A 15,963-nucleotide genomic window follows, 5' to 3' on the forward strand; every position below is an offset into this window, starting at 1 on the left:
ACAAGGGGAAATTCTGTTTTACACACTGTTATTGAGAGCCTTGCTTCTCAGACACATAGGCCCGGATTACACACATGCACAAACAGGACTCGTGGACTTCCTTTAATGGAGAGTTGGGCTTCTACACAGGTAGCGCTCCAGAGCAGTTTTTGGGGTTTGGTGCCTTGCTCAAAGCGCCCTTGGCAGCCCTTGTGAAGTGACCTCTTCTCCAGCTACCAGACCAATTCTCATACTTTGATCCCCATCGGGACTTGAACCATCGCCCCTCCGGTTCCAGGAAGAGGCACACAGCAATTCATTTACTGCCCAAAAAAGGTTGACATATATTTGGAAATTGTGGATTGAGTTTACCATAAAAAAGTTTTAGGTAGGACAAACCTTTGATGTAATCCTCCAGCATATCTTCTACATGCAAACTGTTGAATTTTTTGTTTGTTTAGTCTAGTTAGATTTTGAATGTCTTAAATGTAGGAGTCTGCGTTTCAGTTGTCCTTATACTTAGGCTAGATAAAAAGAAAATGTATAAAATAAAATAAAAATAAGGCATATGTTTACTTCTCCTGTATTATTTCTGTGCATAAAAGGAGCAAAAAGCAAGAGAAAAAAGAAAGATCAAGCAAAAGTCATGAATTATTTATAAAATAAAACATTTATAAATATGCTTTTAATTTAAAAAAAAAAATCATGAATATAAAAATAAATATTGTGTCCTTTCTTTTAATTATTTAATTTGTATTAACTCTTGACTCCTGAACGTCACTTTGGCATCCTCCTTGTCACCCCAAAAGTAGTCCACCTCATCTTTAGGAACACATTTTTACTTTGAAGGTCTGAAACGGAAGCAGAGTGTGTCGTCGAGTGTGCAGCGAGACTTCTGTGTGTTTACGTGGATGTGTGTATGTATATGTGTGTATGTGGTGGTTCAGGGCGCCACGTCGGCAGAACCAGCAGCAGAGAAAGAGAGGTGCGTAGCTGTGGCTGTAAGTGAGAGAGAGAGAGAGAGAGAGAGCAGAAGTTAGACAGCAGCACATTCATGCGATAAAGAAAAAAGACCGAAGACACTTCCGAGCAGCAGCTTTTACACACAAACAGAGACAGAGAGAGAAATTCACTCATTTTTACAGCACAGTTTGGTTCGGAGGCTGAAACAAGAAGCCGCTCCTGTCTCGAAGTTTCTGTGCCAGGTGTGTTTGCGGGAGAAACACTGGAACAATGGTGAAGGTAAGGACCAGGCAGCATCCTCATTAAATGTAAAATAAGTGAAAATGTGGTTCTAAAACAGCTTCAAAGTGACGGGATTATGAAGGCATGCAATCTCTAGGCTATGAGTGCATTTATATAAACGAGAGGTTACATGATTATGTTGAGTTTTGATATCATGGTGTATCATTTTTTGTATTTGTATCCTCTTCAGAGGGTGCGAGTTGTATCAGCTCTTCCTTAAAAGTGCATTTTTGTGTCTTGTATAAGCTTTGTAAGAGAGGCGTCACACTCCTGCTAATGTTACCCAAAGTATGACCCAGCTTTGCCAAATGTTCCCTTTAAAAAAAAAAAAAAAAACCGCACATTTTGACTTTAAGTTTGGCGGACAGATCCACTTGGAGCAACACATGTATATAAAGACCTTGCAAGACTGGTTTTAACCTCAAGATACAGGCCTCGTATGTGGGTCACAGGAAGAAGAAAAAAAAAACAGGGGGTGGGGTGATGGTCCTCTTTAAGATGATTCATACTGTAGGAAATTGGCGTTTCTATTTTTGCACGAAGAATGTGAAGTATGCGCTTATTTGAAGCTCCTACATGTCATTTAGAAAAGCACACAGTCATGGTGGCGAGAGGGAGGGATCTTTTAATCTGAAGGGTCACAGGTCAAAAAGGTTAAGGCAACAATGAAGCATGATGACGAGACTACCTGTCAGTGAAGCAGACACCTGTTGAGCGTGTTATGTCATGTACCAGAATATCAAACTTAGATATGATGTTAGTAAAAAATCAAACGATTTCGATATCCGTCGTTACTAAGGCAACACACATAAAAGTCCTAACCACCTCATATTGGATAATTTATTCTTTTTAATGACCAAAAATCGCAGGCAAACGGTCTAAATTGCACAAATAGGTTGAGAACATTTCAGCACAGAAACACTGCCAGCGTATTTGTACAATTTAGACTGTGCTCTGTTTCTCTCAGGGCAGCGTATGAAGATCTGCTGTTTTATAAAGCTTCATGACATTAAAATGATGGAGATTGTATTGTTTTAAAACCTGTGGAAACGTATATAAATATCGAACATTTGGACAACCTTGATTTAATACATTAAATTAAATTAAAACGAGCATAAAGTCAGATAATGTAATCTTGCATCATCAGTTCCTTCAAGGTGAAAAAGAACGAGGGGGAACCCCAGGTGAAATGTCGTCTCATTAAATACTGCATGCACTCAAACCTTACTGACTGAACTAACAAGACACCCTGTGTTAAACAAACAATGTTTACAGAAACCAAAGGGCCCCAATTTTCAAAATGTACGTCGTCTCTGTGTGGCTAGTGTGTCAGATAATAACATGTTTTCACTGGGTGTGAGGCGTGAGCCATGCTGACGAGACAAGAGACTCATATCTGTAATTCAGGTGAACAGAACACTTTATTTTGAAAGGGAAAAAAAGGCAGTGAAAGAGTTCTCTTTTTGTTTGGTCTCCAGTCAATCACAGAGCTGTTACTGGGGCATGTTGGGACTTACAGAGACTAACAAACATTTACGATCACAATCACAGCTTTGTGCAGTTTTAGAATCACAGATTGACTTAAAGGGATACTTCCTCCATTTGCATTAAGCTTTGTATCATTAGAAACCTGGTAGTATTTTTGAATGGTCGTGCATCCTGCCCTCATTTTCCCCTGAGATGGGAAATCTTTGTATTTCTAAATCTGATAAGGAGCTTCCAGTGACGCAAAATGACGATTTTTGCGTCACTGGAAGCTGTTGCGGTTAGCGGGGTGAAACTACACACCAGCCGTTTGTAGTAACGGTTCCACCGACACGAGAGCTCAAACATGGTTTCATAAATTCTGCTAATTTCTACTGTAGGCCACTCCCACTGACACGCCCCCTTCTGGCAATTACGCATGAAAACAACACAACATTACACTCATGCGTTTGCCCTCCTCACCAAATTGCAGCCTTCAAGAGAGAAAAAAACTTTGACCACAAAGAATGTGGAACATTTGTTTTGGATGTGCTCTGCAGAAGATAAAAACTAATCCAGTCTGTGCAGACGAGGCGTGGATGTCTTGATGTTCGGTTCCCAGTATGAGTCAAGCCTTTGTTTCTCATAATGCAACCAGCATATTTCACAAGAGCCTCCTTGCCCTTTCTGTGAAAATGATGCTTTTAACCTTTTGTCTGACTAAATCCAGACTGAACGTTGCTGTTATTGAACTGAGGACCTGATGAAAGAGACGGGGATCAAAATGACAACAGCCTGACTTCTGTATTTAAACGTTTTTGTGTAAAGACGAGGAACTCACTCCCGGGGTGTTTCTTGTGTTTTGCAGGATGTGAACAGTGTTAACGTGGAGCCCCAACCCGGCACCAGCCTGGCCACGGAGGAGGCTGAACCCGCCCCCATCGAGCCCACAGAGGGTAAGCAGCGTGCTCCCCTGGCTGTGGCTAAACGCTGAAACATCAGCTGGGAATATGGTGCAATCTGTGCTCACATGTTGCTTGCTGCTATTTCAGAAGCAGACCGTTTATCAGGGGACTTTTTGTGTTTGTGTAAAAGCAGCAAACTGCTATTTGTGTCCTTGCACCGAGACACTTTGCAGGACTTTAATCCCCCGCTGCTGCTCTCTGTAAACATCACTCCTGTTATTGGATGAAGCAGAAATGTGTTTTCAGCAAAGCTGTCGGCCATGATGACAGTTTACTCACCAGGTGAATCAGACCATCAGGAGCTTCTTTCAAAGCCTCAATTAAAAGACACACCAATATCACTCTAACATATTATAAATGCTGCCACAAAACTTGGTACAGATGAGGGTGACTCCTTCATTTCCTTCTTTTACTTATGCAGGGGAATATTTCAATATTATTAAAGGTCACATATTCTCCTCCTTTTAATCAAATTTAAATGAGTCTCAGATCACCTAAGACATGTTTGTGAAGTTTCTTGTTCTAAATCCATTCTGATCCTTTATTTGATCATGCCTATAAACCCCTCTATTTCAGCCCTGCTCAGAACAGGCTGTTTCTGTGTCTGTACCTTTAAATATGTAAATGAGATGTGCCTAACCACGCCCCCTCTCTGGAAGGGCTTTGGTGTCTCTGGCTTTCTTGCTCCATGTCCTATTGTTTACGGTGAGAAGGCAGACTCAGAGGTTAGAACAAACACCTAGCTGTGGGAGTGTCACCCACCTGGGGGAGGGGCTACTGCCCTTTGTGATGTCATGAAGGGAAAATCTCCAAACGGCCTGTTTGAGCACACATTTTCTGAAAAGTGGAGCAGGTAAAAGATGGAGAGGATGGACTTTTCTCATCATTGGGGGGTTTGTAGACAGACTAGAGACACATGTTAGAGTTAGAAAAACATGGTGAAGTGGATTTTACACAATGTGTGACCTTTTAATATATCTTTGTAAATAGCTTTAAACATCTATTATATTATTTTCTATTGTGTTTAGTTTTATTTTTTTATATTCTTCTAAATTCTTAATGTAAGAGCTACTGAATTCTGAACGGTTTGTGCGTTGAACTTTGCTTGTAATTCATGATTTTTGGTCTTTTTATTTGAGACATTGTTCAGGAAAACATGTGTGACATTTTAAAACTCAAAACGATATTTGATTTGTTTTTAGATCCTGGGAAGGATCACGAGGTGCCTGCTCCCGGCATGATGTGGCGAGTGACTGGCGGCCTCTTCAACGTCACAAAGGGAGTCGTGGGTGCCGCGGTGGGCGGAGTCGTCTGGGTGGGCGGCAAGAGCCTGGAGATCGGCAAGTCGGCTGTAACCACGGTGCCCTCGATGGGGGTGGGGCTGGTGAAGGGCGGGGTGTCTGCTGTGGCCGGCGGCGTCTCCTCGGTGGGATCGACGGTAGCCAGCAAAGTCCCGTTTACATCCAAGAGGAAAGACAAGGCCGAGTGAAGAAGGAGAGGAGGGTGATGGTGATGATGATGATGATTGATGATTGATGATGATGATGATGATGGACTTGCCCCGCCCTGAGCCAACAGAAAGAGACTGCCAGCTGATTACCTGTCAGTCAAACTCCACAGTGCCTTCTGATACCTTCCTCGGTCTGCAGAGATCCAGACTTTGATGCTACACTCAGTGCGAGATAATACAAGTAGTGCTCCGTTACCATGACAACCAAGATTTACAAGAAACTCTCAGTCAAACATTTCATTGAAAGCTCTCCTTCTCTGACATGGAGTTGTAAATTCTGGAAGTGAATCTCTGGCTTCAGGCAGGTGACATGGACTGGACTCCACCTGGACGACTTTATGAATATTTTATCTGTTTACAATCCGGACTGAGGCGTCTCCAGTCCTCCTTTTTTCTCCTCCTCACTCTTTTCAAAACTACACATATGTTGGTGATATGTTTCTGAATTAAGATGCTGAATTTTTTTTTAAAACATGTATTAAAGTGCTGTTGACGAGTTAAGTGTTTGCTGTTCAATGAAAAATTAAACGTTTCAGTGCTGGAAGCGGGGGGGGGATCAGAAACGTTCTTCAGTCGGCAGCCTTCTGTGTCTGACCTCCTTTCATTCTTGGAAGAGCCCGAGGCGGAGTTTTAACCCGGCAGCCTCAGAGCTGCATGTTTGAACACTTCTCTGAAATGAATGTCTGAAGACTGTTGACGCAATCATAAACACAGGCTCAGGCCTTTTCCACAGCTATGTTTAGTTTTCAGTTTGTGTGAAATGTTCAATTGCTGCATTTGACCAAAATTCATGAAAACAAAACATTTTGTACCATTTGACTCACTCTTGCTTCTTTGAAAGAAAAAGTGCCCTTTGTTGTCTGAACTGTTCAGTCGGTGAAATGTTGACCTGTACCTTTTAATCAGGAGGTGAAAGCTGTGAGTGCTTTGGTACAGACAACACATTCTTGAGCTTTAATGAAATACCAGCATTTCAATGCAACATTTGGAGCGAGGGAGAGCTGTTGCTGATGGGCCTAAACTTTGTGAATGTTTTGTTAGTGTCTTATTTTTTTCAATATATCAATAAAGTAGTTTGAAAGGTTAAAGCTGCACTGTTTTCTTGTTAACACTTTAAAACTCAAACATGTGATGTGTCGTTTCCTTTCTCATTAAATTCTTGCAGACCTGTTTATTTCTTAAGTCATTGTTAATCAACTCTCAACAACTTGCAGTCCTTTTCTTTAAGCCTCTTTTTGCACATTGCAGCATTCCTTTGCAGGTTACCTCCCCGAGTTGGATGAGAAGACAACACTCTCAAGAACAGTAAATAAGCTGCAGATGTTTGGCTAACTTTTTGTGCATCGATGAGACTTTGTGGTTTTTGCTATTAACCCTGAAAAGAGGTTTGCATGCAAAGCTTATTCCAGTGAGCGTCTGTTCATGTCGGTGTTGTTAGGCCTGCATGGGAGAAATAAGATACCTGATAGTCAGTGGATGCAGGTAAACAGAAGCACAGCTGAACCTCAATTTTATCCACGTGCCAGAATAAGGTCATGAGCAGTTTACATTGTAATGTTATATCAGCTACATATAAAAAATAATGTGCCCATCAAATAATTTGTCTGGTATTACATTTCAAACCCTCAGTCATGAGAAAAGTCCGTCCTCTCCATCTTTTCTCTGCCTCTCTTTTCAGAAAATGTGTGCTCAAACAGGCCGTTTGGAGATTTTCCCTTCATGACATCACAAAGGGCAGTAGCCCCTCCCCCAGGTGGGTGACACTCCCACAGCTAGGTGTTTGTTCTGCCCTCTGAGTCTGCCTTCTCACCGTAAACAATAGGGCCCTTTTCCGAATAGCCACAGTTCAGTATGCAGTACGTACTATTCAGTAGGAGTTTCAGTATGCTGAACTCTCGTGGTCATTCAGTATGCATTTTTTGGGTTCACCTCAGTATACTGAACATTTCAGTATGGATACTAACTTCCGGGGTTTATGCAGTATGGATCGGATGCGTGCTTTCAGGAAATGAATTGTATTTTACCACCCACAATGCTGTGCGAAATTAAGCGTAAATCGTCACTTCCACCACGTCCGCCTCCAAATCAAAACAAACGAGGTGGATTAATTTAATCAATTTTTAATCTAGAGTTAAAGTCCCGACTGAAATCACTACCTTAAATTAACAACAGAAAATATAACAAATGTCTGCATTATTATAAAACCTTTCCCCCTCTATTTAAATAATGATTTAACTATTTAAATGCGTCTTTATTGGTTTATTTTATATTCTGTATATTACTGTCTTTCATTTGTACTTTCCTTTATGTACTGTATGTTATTTAGTTATTTAATCTGCCTTTTACTTGATTTACATTGTAGTATTGTTTTTTGTTTACCTGACTGTATATGAGCATTACTCTTCTTGAATAAAGCTCAACAAAAATAACGGGTGAATGCGGTCGGTTCAGGAAACGTAAATGACGTCACTTCCTTACTGAATGAATCAGAAGAAGTAGGAACAAATATCTGCCTACTGTGCGCGCATACTGAATAGTAAGTACTAAACAGTATACAGCACGGATAGTAGCTACTGCCTACTGAAAGATTGAGTATGTACTTGGCAATTCGGATACAGCCTAGGACATGGAGCGAGAAAGCCCGAGTACAACCAAGCTCTTCCAGAGAGGGGGCGTGGTCAGACACAGCTCATTTACATTTAAAGGTACAGACACATAAACAGCCTGTTCTGAGCAGGGCTGAAATAGAGGGGTTTATAAACATGATGAAATACAGGATCAGGGTTGATATAGAACAAGAAACCTCACCCACATGTTTCGGGGAGCTCTGAGACTTATTTTTTTTGTTATAATTGGTTATTGACAAAAACAATCACTGTAAAATGAGATAAGTACGTTAAATATCTCGTTATCCAGCTGTCAAAATAAAGACTTTTACTTTTATAGCTGACATTAGAGGGCAGTAATGCTCACATGGAGCCTTGAAGATGCAAAAGACGAAGACAGAAGAAGAAAACAGTCGCGAACGCGGAAGTAAACCGGAAGTAAGGCGGGACTTCGTTGGGGCTGTAGTGTCCACATGTGAGTGTCCACATGTGTTTCTAACGTCAGCAGAAAACAATACTGAATAATGATAACAGCTTGTTGAAGACTGTCTGCTTCATGTGAGGAAATAAGGTAAAATATCTTCATGTAATTTAGCTTCAGCTGCTTTGGCTAACATCGTTTATATCCGAAACTTCTGGAAATGAACTTGTGTGCTGACGACAGTAGTAGATGTAACATTTGACTTGCTATGTTATTATATATTAGTCAGCTGATTACATAGATCTCCAACATCAAAACATGTATGAATAAAGCTTTTCAAAGTCTACAAATGCTGGTATTAAACTCACTGTGAGTAATTTAGTTTTTCACAAGTGTTACGGTGTAAAAAGTGACCGTGCTAACTGGTGACTTCTAGCCGAGCGTGTCTGTGGTTGTCGTGGTTACAGCAGAGGTTAATCAGAATCAGATTTGGCCAGTGATGCTCACAAGGTATTTGACTTTGACAGACTGTGCTGTCAGTGACAACAACAAATACCTGCAGGGTGCCAGTGCTGGATGTGACCCTCCCCAGCCTCAACTGCTGTCTCACCTGCTGTCTCACCTGCTGTCTCACCCGCTGTCTCACCCGCTGTCTCACCTGCTGTCTCACCTGCTGTCTCACCTGCTGTCTCACCTGACAGTCAGGAAGTTTGTGATCCACTGAGATGTTAAAGAGTGAACGTGTCCCTACTACCAATGCCTCTTTGTTTAGTTTTTCACATATAAGAAAAAACACATAAAGACATTTGTTAGGGGCACTCTCTGTCTTCAACATCTGTTGTAACTATAACAACCACAGATGTATTTCCCTGAAAGTCTGCTGCCAACATGGTCACTCGTTGAACCACTTTTTTTTTTTTCCTTTTATTTGCTGTTTTTCAGACACTTGTAGAAAATGTTGAGTGAATCTGAGGCTGCGGAGCTGCTCTCCTTCCTGGGCCCTGGTACGCGCCTTGATGTCAAAGGACAGGCCACAGGGTACATCCTGGGCCTGTCAGCACACAGGTAGGAGACTGAGGAAGAACGTGTAGCCTACTGTAACTTTTTAATGTAACACGGCAGCTTTTGGCCCTTGTTTAAGTTCTCTGCTCTCCAGTCTACCCAAAATAGCACATGTCACTACGCTGTTCATCTCCCTCCACTGGCTCCCGGTTACTGCTCCCATGATATTTAAAACCCTGCTGCTCGCTTACAATACAGCATCAAAACGGCGCCTCCTTACCTAAATTCTCTCAGCCAGGTGTACACGCCTGCACTGAAGCTAGGCTTTACAGGTGAAAAGACAGGGTTGTTTGCTAATTTTCAGAAAAACAGAGTTAAAAATCAACATCGGGGTAAATGTACGCTGAATTGAGAATGTTCTCAACACATCATATCTGGTCCGCTAGCGAGCCACTTCGCTTCAGCACACCACATACGTGTTCCTCCACCTGCAGCACACACTGAATATACCAAAATATCCCTTTAAAGAAACACATGCTTGACATAACAGAAAATAAACACATGAACATCTGTCGGGGGGTGGGGGGCGCGGGTGGATGTCCCCCTCCTCCTCAAGCTCTGAGCCTGGGTCAGTATCTTAAACGTTAACTAATGTATTCACTGTTTCCTGTTTGTTCTTTTTCAGTGATGGTTGCCGCTTCTTCCGCTCTAAACCAGACTTACTAAGGGCCCTGTTCGCTCTCACGTCAGACCCCTCCATCGCCATAGTGAAGGACTGTTACCACGTCTTCATCAACCTGACAGCTGACGAGACTCTGCATCAGGTAATCGGTCTTCATTGAACATCCAATCCCAAATAAACACCCATGGGCCTTCTGAGCGACTGATAGTGAGAGGCTGTTGTCATAAATAGAACAATACACACAACTTAACAGAGATGTGTTGAATTTTTGATAAAGACAAACAAGTAGGAAGTAAGTGTTTTTGTTTGTGTCTCATTCAGGTTTTGGTGGCAGATGTCAACATTCTTCCAGTGTTATTAAAAAACCTACAAGATCCAGAGTACCCGTTCTCTGATCAGATCTGCACCATCCTGTCCAACCTGAGCCGCCACAAGAAGACCTGCAAGACTGTGTTCAAGGTGGGTCTGAGTGACGGGTCTGGACATTTAACAGGAGAGGGGAAGAGAGTAAATCCTTCACAGGTCCGCTAATCCTCTCTAAATCCAGTGCAGGATTCTGGGAGATAAAGAGTGTCTTTGCTGTTTCAGGTTCTCCAGGAGGGAGTCGGTCTGGCTCAGCTGGTCGAGATCTTCTGCACTGAAGGTTACAATAAAAAGGCCAAACTCCACTACCTGGGTCCTCTGCTGTCCAACCTGACCCAGCTGCCCGAGACCAGAAACTACCTGCTGGACAAAGACAGGTGACTGATAACTGATGTCTAGACAGAGGGGAACATCTGTGCACCCTCGTTTTTATGTTAACAATGTCATATCGTACCATTTTTTTTTTTTGGAAAAATGTGTCGATTTCTACAAATGTAAAATCAGAATCAGCTTCATTACACCGTCTCCTAACGGTGGATGTAGCATCGCGCACGATTGCAGGCTCGCTGTCCACACTGCATCCGTTAAATATTTAAGTCCCCACTCTGTTTCTCCTTGCAATCAGTGTAACATCTGGTGCTTTTGTTTCAAAGGTTGACAAACTGAAGTGTGCTGCTTTGTATTGAGGAACTGCTTTGTCATGAGGTCATAATCTTTCATTTAAAGAAAAGGGTGGTATATTGTTCAGTAAATAGACCTTGTGAAGAGCTCAACTCTTTGAAAGACTTCTATATAAAAGTTTAGTAGTGACCAGCAAAGTTTGGCAAAGAGACTCGCGGTCTGTGGGTCAGTACTTCAAAACTTGTACAGTAGGCTGAAAGCTCAGCGACCGTACTGAAGCTAGTAGGACTGCAAACTCCACAAAGTGAAAACAGACGGTACTAAAAGAGCGACACAGTAGCACTGAAACTGCACGTTGTGGACTTTGCAGAACTTAAAAGACTAAAATCTCTGTGCGTCTTATATTCCCGATTTTATGTTCAGTATTTCTCTCTGTATTCCAGATGTGTAGTCCAGAGGTTGCTGCACTTCACTCAGTTCCAGGCATCGGTGGTGAGGAGGGGCGGAGTCATCGGCACCCTGCGCAACTGTTGCTTTGAACACGGTGAGCACATTCTGTGTCACATGTCGGGGGGGAGCATCCGGTTGAAAGACCCCGCCTTCCTAGCCTGAGGAGACCAATCAGGCCACACTAAAATGAGACGGTGTGGTCTACAAAGGATTTGCTGTTTGCATCACCAGCTGTATCTGCCGTACCCTTTTGTTTGTTATTAGTGCTGCCCCTGGTCGCCTAGCAACCTCAACAGCTGCACCAGAACAAGCTAATACAGCAAAGTCATGTAACTGTACCTATAGCTTTTAAGATAACTTTAAGTTTCAAGGCCGTTTTTTTAACTTTTCTATCTGTTATTATTTGATTGAGTTGAAACCAGTTCCTTACTTTGGTTCGCTGAAATAATTATAATTTGAGTTAAATCAGAGATGCTTCACTCTGGATGTCCTCACTGAACTGCAGTCATCTGATTTCAACCTCTCTTCACTCTCTCCAGATCATCATGAGTGGTTACTTAGTGAGGCTGTGGACATCCTGCCCTTCCTCCTGCTGCCGCTGGCCGGTCCAGAGGAGCTGACAGACGAAGAGAATGAAGGTGAATGATTGTTTCTAAAAGATCAAGATTGTAGTAAATGAAGGGATTCATACGTTTGGTAGACATGAAGAGATCCACTAAGAAGCATTTCCTCCTGTGTGCCTGAGCTCTGTTGTTTGTCCAGAAATACTCCATGAGTCAGGCTGGTGCACTAGCAGACATTTCACTTCATTTAAATCAAACACATACATATTTTAGTTTGTTTTCCAACATAGCGTTGGCTCAAAACAACATTCCCATCAAGATGTTTCATAATCTTTGTATGCCTCTCATTGCTGACAGCCGTGGCTGAAGGCGGTCGGATTTATGGGGTTGTTATGATTCAGTCCCATTCTTATGATCGAGTTATCAGGAAGGATTTTTTAAATTTCAAAAAGAATTTGGTAATCGGGGGTGCCTGTGGCATAGTGGTTAATTGCGCACACTCCACGGACGGAGTTTATAGTCTTCTAAGCAGGCGGCCCGGGTTCGTACCCCGCTCTCTCTCTCTCTCTCTTCTGTCATTCTGTGTGAAACAATGATTGATATAAACTACAACGTGACTGCTGGGCGGAGGTTACAACCACAGAGCTGTAATTCAAGTTCCCAATATGAACCTACATATTTGTGACAGAGTTGATGAATGTCTTCAGCTTGTGGGGCTGAGTGGGTGTGCAAGTCAGAAAGTATTGAGACACAGACGCACTGGTTTGCTCAGATTCATGATTGAACAACATTTTGCTGATTGTCTCTTAAGTATGAATAACTCATCAGCGTCTCCACAGCTAAGAGTTACTCACTCACACTACTTTAGAAGAAGGATAAAGCGCTGGAGAAAAACCATCTCATCTCAATGGGCTCCCCCTCACACAAATAGATTTTAACATTTACAGATCTCCCCTCATCTATTGACTCCTCTGAACATGTCACACTCAGTGAGGTAATCTCAAAATCTGCTAATAATGATGATGTATATCTGCTTTGTCCAAATCTGCAAATTTCTAAGAATCGGGGGACTGAAAAATCTTTTTCATTTTGCCACTTTTTAAGGTTCATTTTGGAGCTTTTTCTGCATTTATTTTAGATACAGGACAGTGGATAGAGTCAGAAATCAGGGAAATAGATAGTGAGTAGGGAAGGACATGCAAGAAAAGAGCCAGAAAGGAGTCGGATTTGCACCCGGACTATGGCCTGGTGGGTGCGCTGATGTGGAGGTCGGACCAGGCCGTGCATGAATGCTGAAGGTTGGGGGAGCTCCGTCTACTTGAGAGCCTGTCTTCAGCTGCCATGACAAGTCCTCCTGAGGGGGCGAGGGGGGGTGTGTACAATCCTGAAGAATGTCCGAGACATGAGAGCTCAGGAGCTCCCATGCAAATAAACATTACCTGTAAACTGTTCATGCACCTGCACATTAGAGAATATTTACATATTACTAGCAAGGGCAGGTTTTTTTAAAACATGGAAAAGTAATCACAGCTACACAACCCTAATACTATGATTTCATGTCATGTCCAGGTCTGCCTGTGGACCTGCAGTACCTCCCAGAGGACAAAAAGAGAGAAGAAGACCCCGACATCAGGAAGATGCTTCTGGAAACACTCATACTGGTACGACACGACAAACACACACAGCAGAAACACACACGCCTACGCTCACGCTCCCTCATTAACCTCTTTGCTGTTTGTCTGTGTTGTGCAGCTCACAGCCACCAAAGCCGGCAGGACGACCCTCAGAGACAAGAACGTCTATCCCATCATCAGAGAGTTTCACCGCTGGGAGAAAGACGCCCACGTCGGAGCCGCCTGCGAGAAACTGGTCCAGGTAGAGACAAAAAAAAAATCATGCAACAAACCTTTAAAGCTGTCATGACGAACAGATTAACTTATTTCTGTCATTTAAAAAAAATCAATAGATAAAAAAACAAAACATATAACCTGTTCAAAGTGTACAGATGGTTAATGTAGAGTAAACTGAACTTTAACCTCTTTGATGAACCCGCCCTGCATTGAGAACTGCCTTCATAGACTAAGTCTTTTAGTGTGGTGTACCTGATACATATGACGACTTCTCTGCTCGTCCAGGTGCTGATCGGAGACGAGCCGGAGCAGGGGATGGAGAACCTGATGCAGGTGGAGATTCCTGAGGATGTGAAGGAGAAACTGAAGGAGGCGGACATCAGAGAGCAACAGGAGCTGGAGACAGAGCAGGAGAGGATAAGACAGGAGGAGGAGGAGGAGAGGAAGAAAAGAGAAGCAGAGGGGGCGGACAGAGAACAGGAAACTGGACTGATACGCTGAAGAACATGATTAGAGAGGTGTCAGTAAACTTTCCCGGCTTTTTCTGTTGCATTTGTCACTTTTCAGAAACGACTTTAAGACATCAGGGTGAGTTCATTACAGCTTTTTCTAAATACATGAAAGGACATTAAAGAGGAAGAACTGGCCATTGGTCCACAAAAGCAGCGGCGTCCCTGCTGAAGAGCTGTTGAGTGATGCTGAGGAGTGTTTGTGTTTCGTCACAGACGTCAGGGATGGATTTTTAAACTTCACTTATTGTTGAAACCTGAAATACTTCTGCAAGCATTCAAAAGTTTCATCATCTTCCTGCATTTGACTTTTGATGCATGATTCTAGGTTATAAAGGATGACATGACAGTACGCTTTGTTTCTTTTTGAGAATTGCTTCCCCTTCTCGGCCCAAAACTACGAAGGGAAGAACTCGTTTTGAAGGTCGATCTGACAGCAGATGAGTCTCCAACACAGTTGATTTATTCTCACTGTTTCAGTTGTCATTATTTGTTTTAATGCTTCATGATTTAGATAAAACAATCATGTTCAAAAATGATTCATAATCTTCTGCATCTCTTTTCTTTAACTGAATTAAATCCGTTGGTCTTGGAAAGGTTTGAGGGAGTAAAAGGAAAAACATTTCCTGTGGGGGGTATTTGGATGCTGAAGAGTCTCAGGTGTTCTTGAGACTTAATGTAAAATAAAAAAACACTAGCTTCACTTGACTTAGTTTTATAATTTATAAAGCACATTTAAAAAACAAGGTGCTGTACAATCATGTTTCTCTAACTCTAATATGTGTCTCTAGTCTGTCCTCAAACCCCCCAATTATGAGAAAAGTCCATCCTCTCTGTCTTTTACCTGCTCCACTTTTCAGAAAATGTGTGCTCAAACAGGCCGTTTGGAGATTTTCCCTTCATGACATCACAAAGGGCAGTAGCCCCTCCCCCAGGTAGGTGACACTCCCACAGCTAGGTGTTTGTTCTGCCCTCTGAGTCTGCCTTCTCACCGTAAACAATAGGACATGGAGCGAGAAAGCCCGAGACACTCAAGCCCTTCCAGAGAGGGGGCGTGGTCAGACACAACTCATTTACATATTTAAAGGTACAGACACAGAAACAGCCTGTTCTGAGCTGGGCTGAAATAGAGAGGTTTATAGGCATGATCAAATACAGGATCAGAGTGGATTTAGAACAAGAAACTTCACACACATGTTTTGAGGAGCTCTGAGACTTATTTAAACTGGTTGAAAAGGAGAATGATATGTGACCTTTAAAGTAAATATACACAGTAAATCATTAACCCATACATATTGCTCCATTGTCACTAACTAATATCTTTGCATGCAAAGCAGGTCAGTAAAATCAACAACATAACATCAAAATTCATATGATGAGATTGCACAGATTGTGTAATATAGCTTAATTGAATGTTCTCCCGAGCTCTGGACAAAGTGTTTATTGAACTGTCCTCAGCACGGTCGGTTTGAGCTTTTGATTCTTTGATTCTGACCTGGCACCAGTGACCGGGTCGGTTAGACTCAGGTTAGAAAAATCGTACGATCTGATAAATATCTCAGCACAAAGCGAGACAGTGTGCGGGAGCCTTTCTTACAGTTTTAAACTCCTCCAACATTCATGTGTGCAGAGATTTTCTTTTTCAGTGTTTCTCTAACAGTTTGCAGGGTAAAATGTACTCCTTTAAACTAAGATTTCTCTCCTGTAGTTTAAAAATGCTATCAGTTCTCTTA

General features: G+C 42.3%; 2 protein-coding genes across 2 annotated transcripts; both read left to right on the forward strand.

Annotated features, from left to right (window-relative positions):
* Positions 1 to 918: 918 nt before the first annotated feature.
* Positions 919 to 6,251, forward strand: zgc:153675 (uncharacterized protein LOC768179 homolog). Its single transcript, XM_020627075.3, has 3 exons — positions 919 to 1,221; positions 3,557 to 3,644; positions 4,856 to 6,251. The coding sequence occupies exons 1-3, from the start codon at positions 1,213 to 1,215 to the stop codon at positions 5,140 to 5,142; spliced, it is 384 nt and encodes a 127-aa protein (XP_020482731.1). The 5' UTR covers positions 919 to 1,212; the 3' UTR covers positions 5,143 to 6,251.
* Positions 6,252 to 8,196: 1,945 nt separating this feature from the next.
* Positions 8,197 to 14,769, forward strand: hgh1 (HGH1 homolog (S. cerevisiae)). Its single transcript, XM_020630729.3, has 10 exons — positions 8,197 to 8,340; positions 9,133 to 9,255; positions 9,878 to 10,016; positions 10,196 to 10,333; positions 10,463 to 10,614; positions 11,302 to 11,402; positions 11,848 to 11,946; positions 13,441 to 13,532; positions 13,624 to 13,746; positions 14,007 to 14,769. The coding sequence occupies exons 2-10, from the start codon at positions 9,146 to 9,148 to the stop codon at positions 14,220 to 14,222; spliced, it is 1,170 nt and encodes a 389-aa protein (XP_020486385.2). The 5' UTR covers positions 8,197 to 8,340; positions 9,133 to 9,145; the 3' UTR covers positions 14,223 to 14,769.
* Positions 14,770 to 15,963: the final 1,194 nt, after the last annotated feature.

This window comes from Labrus bergylta, chromosome 5 (assembly GCF_963930695.1).
Source record: "Labrus bergylta chromosome 5, fLabBer1.1, whole genome shotgun sequence".
Taxonomy (NCBI): Eukaryota; Metazoa; Chordata; class Actinopteri; order Labriformes; family Labridae; genus Labrus; species Labrus bergylta.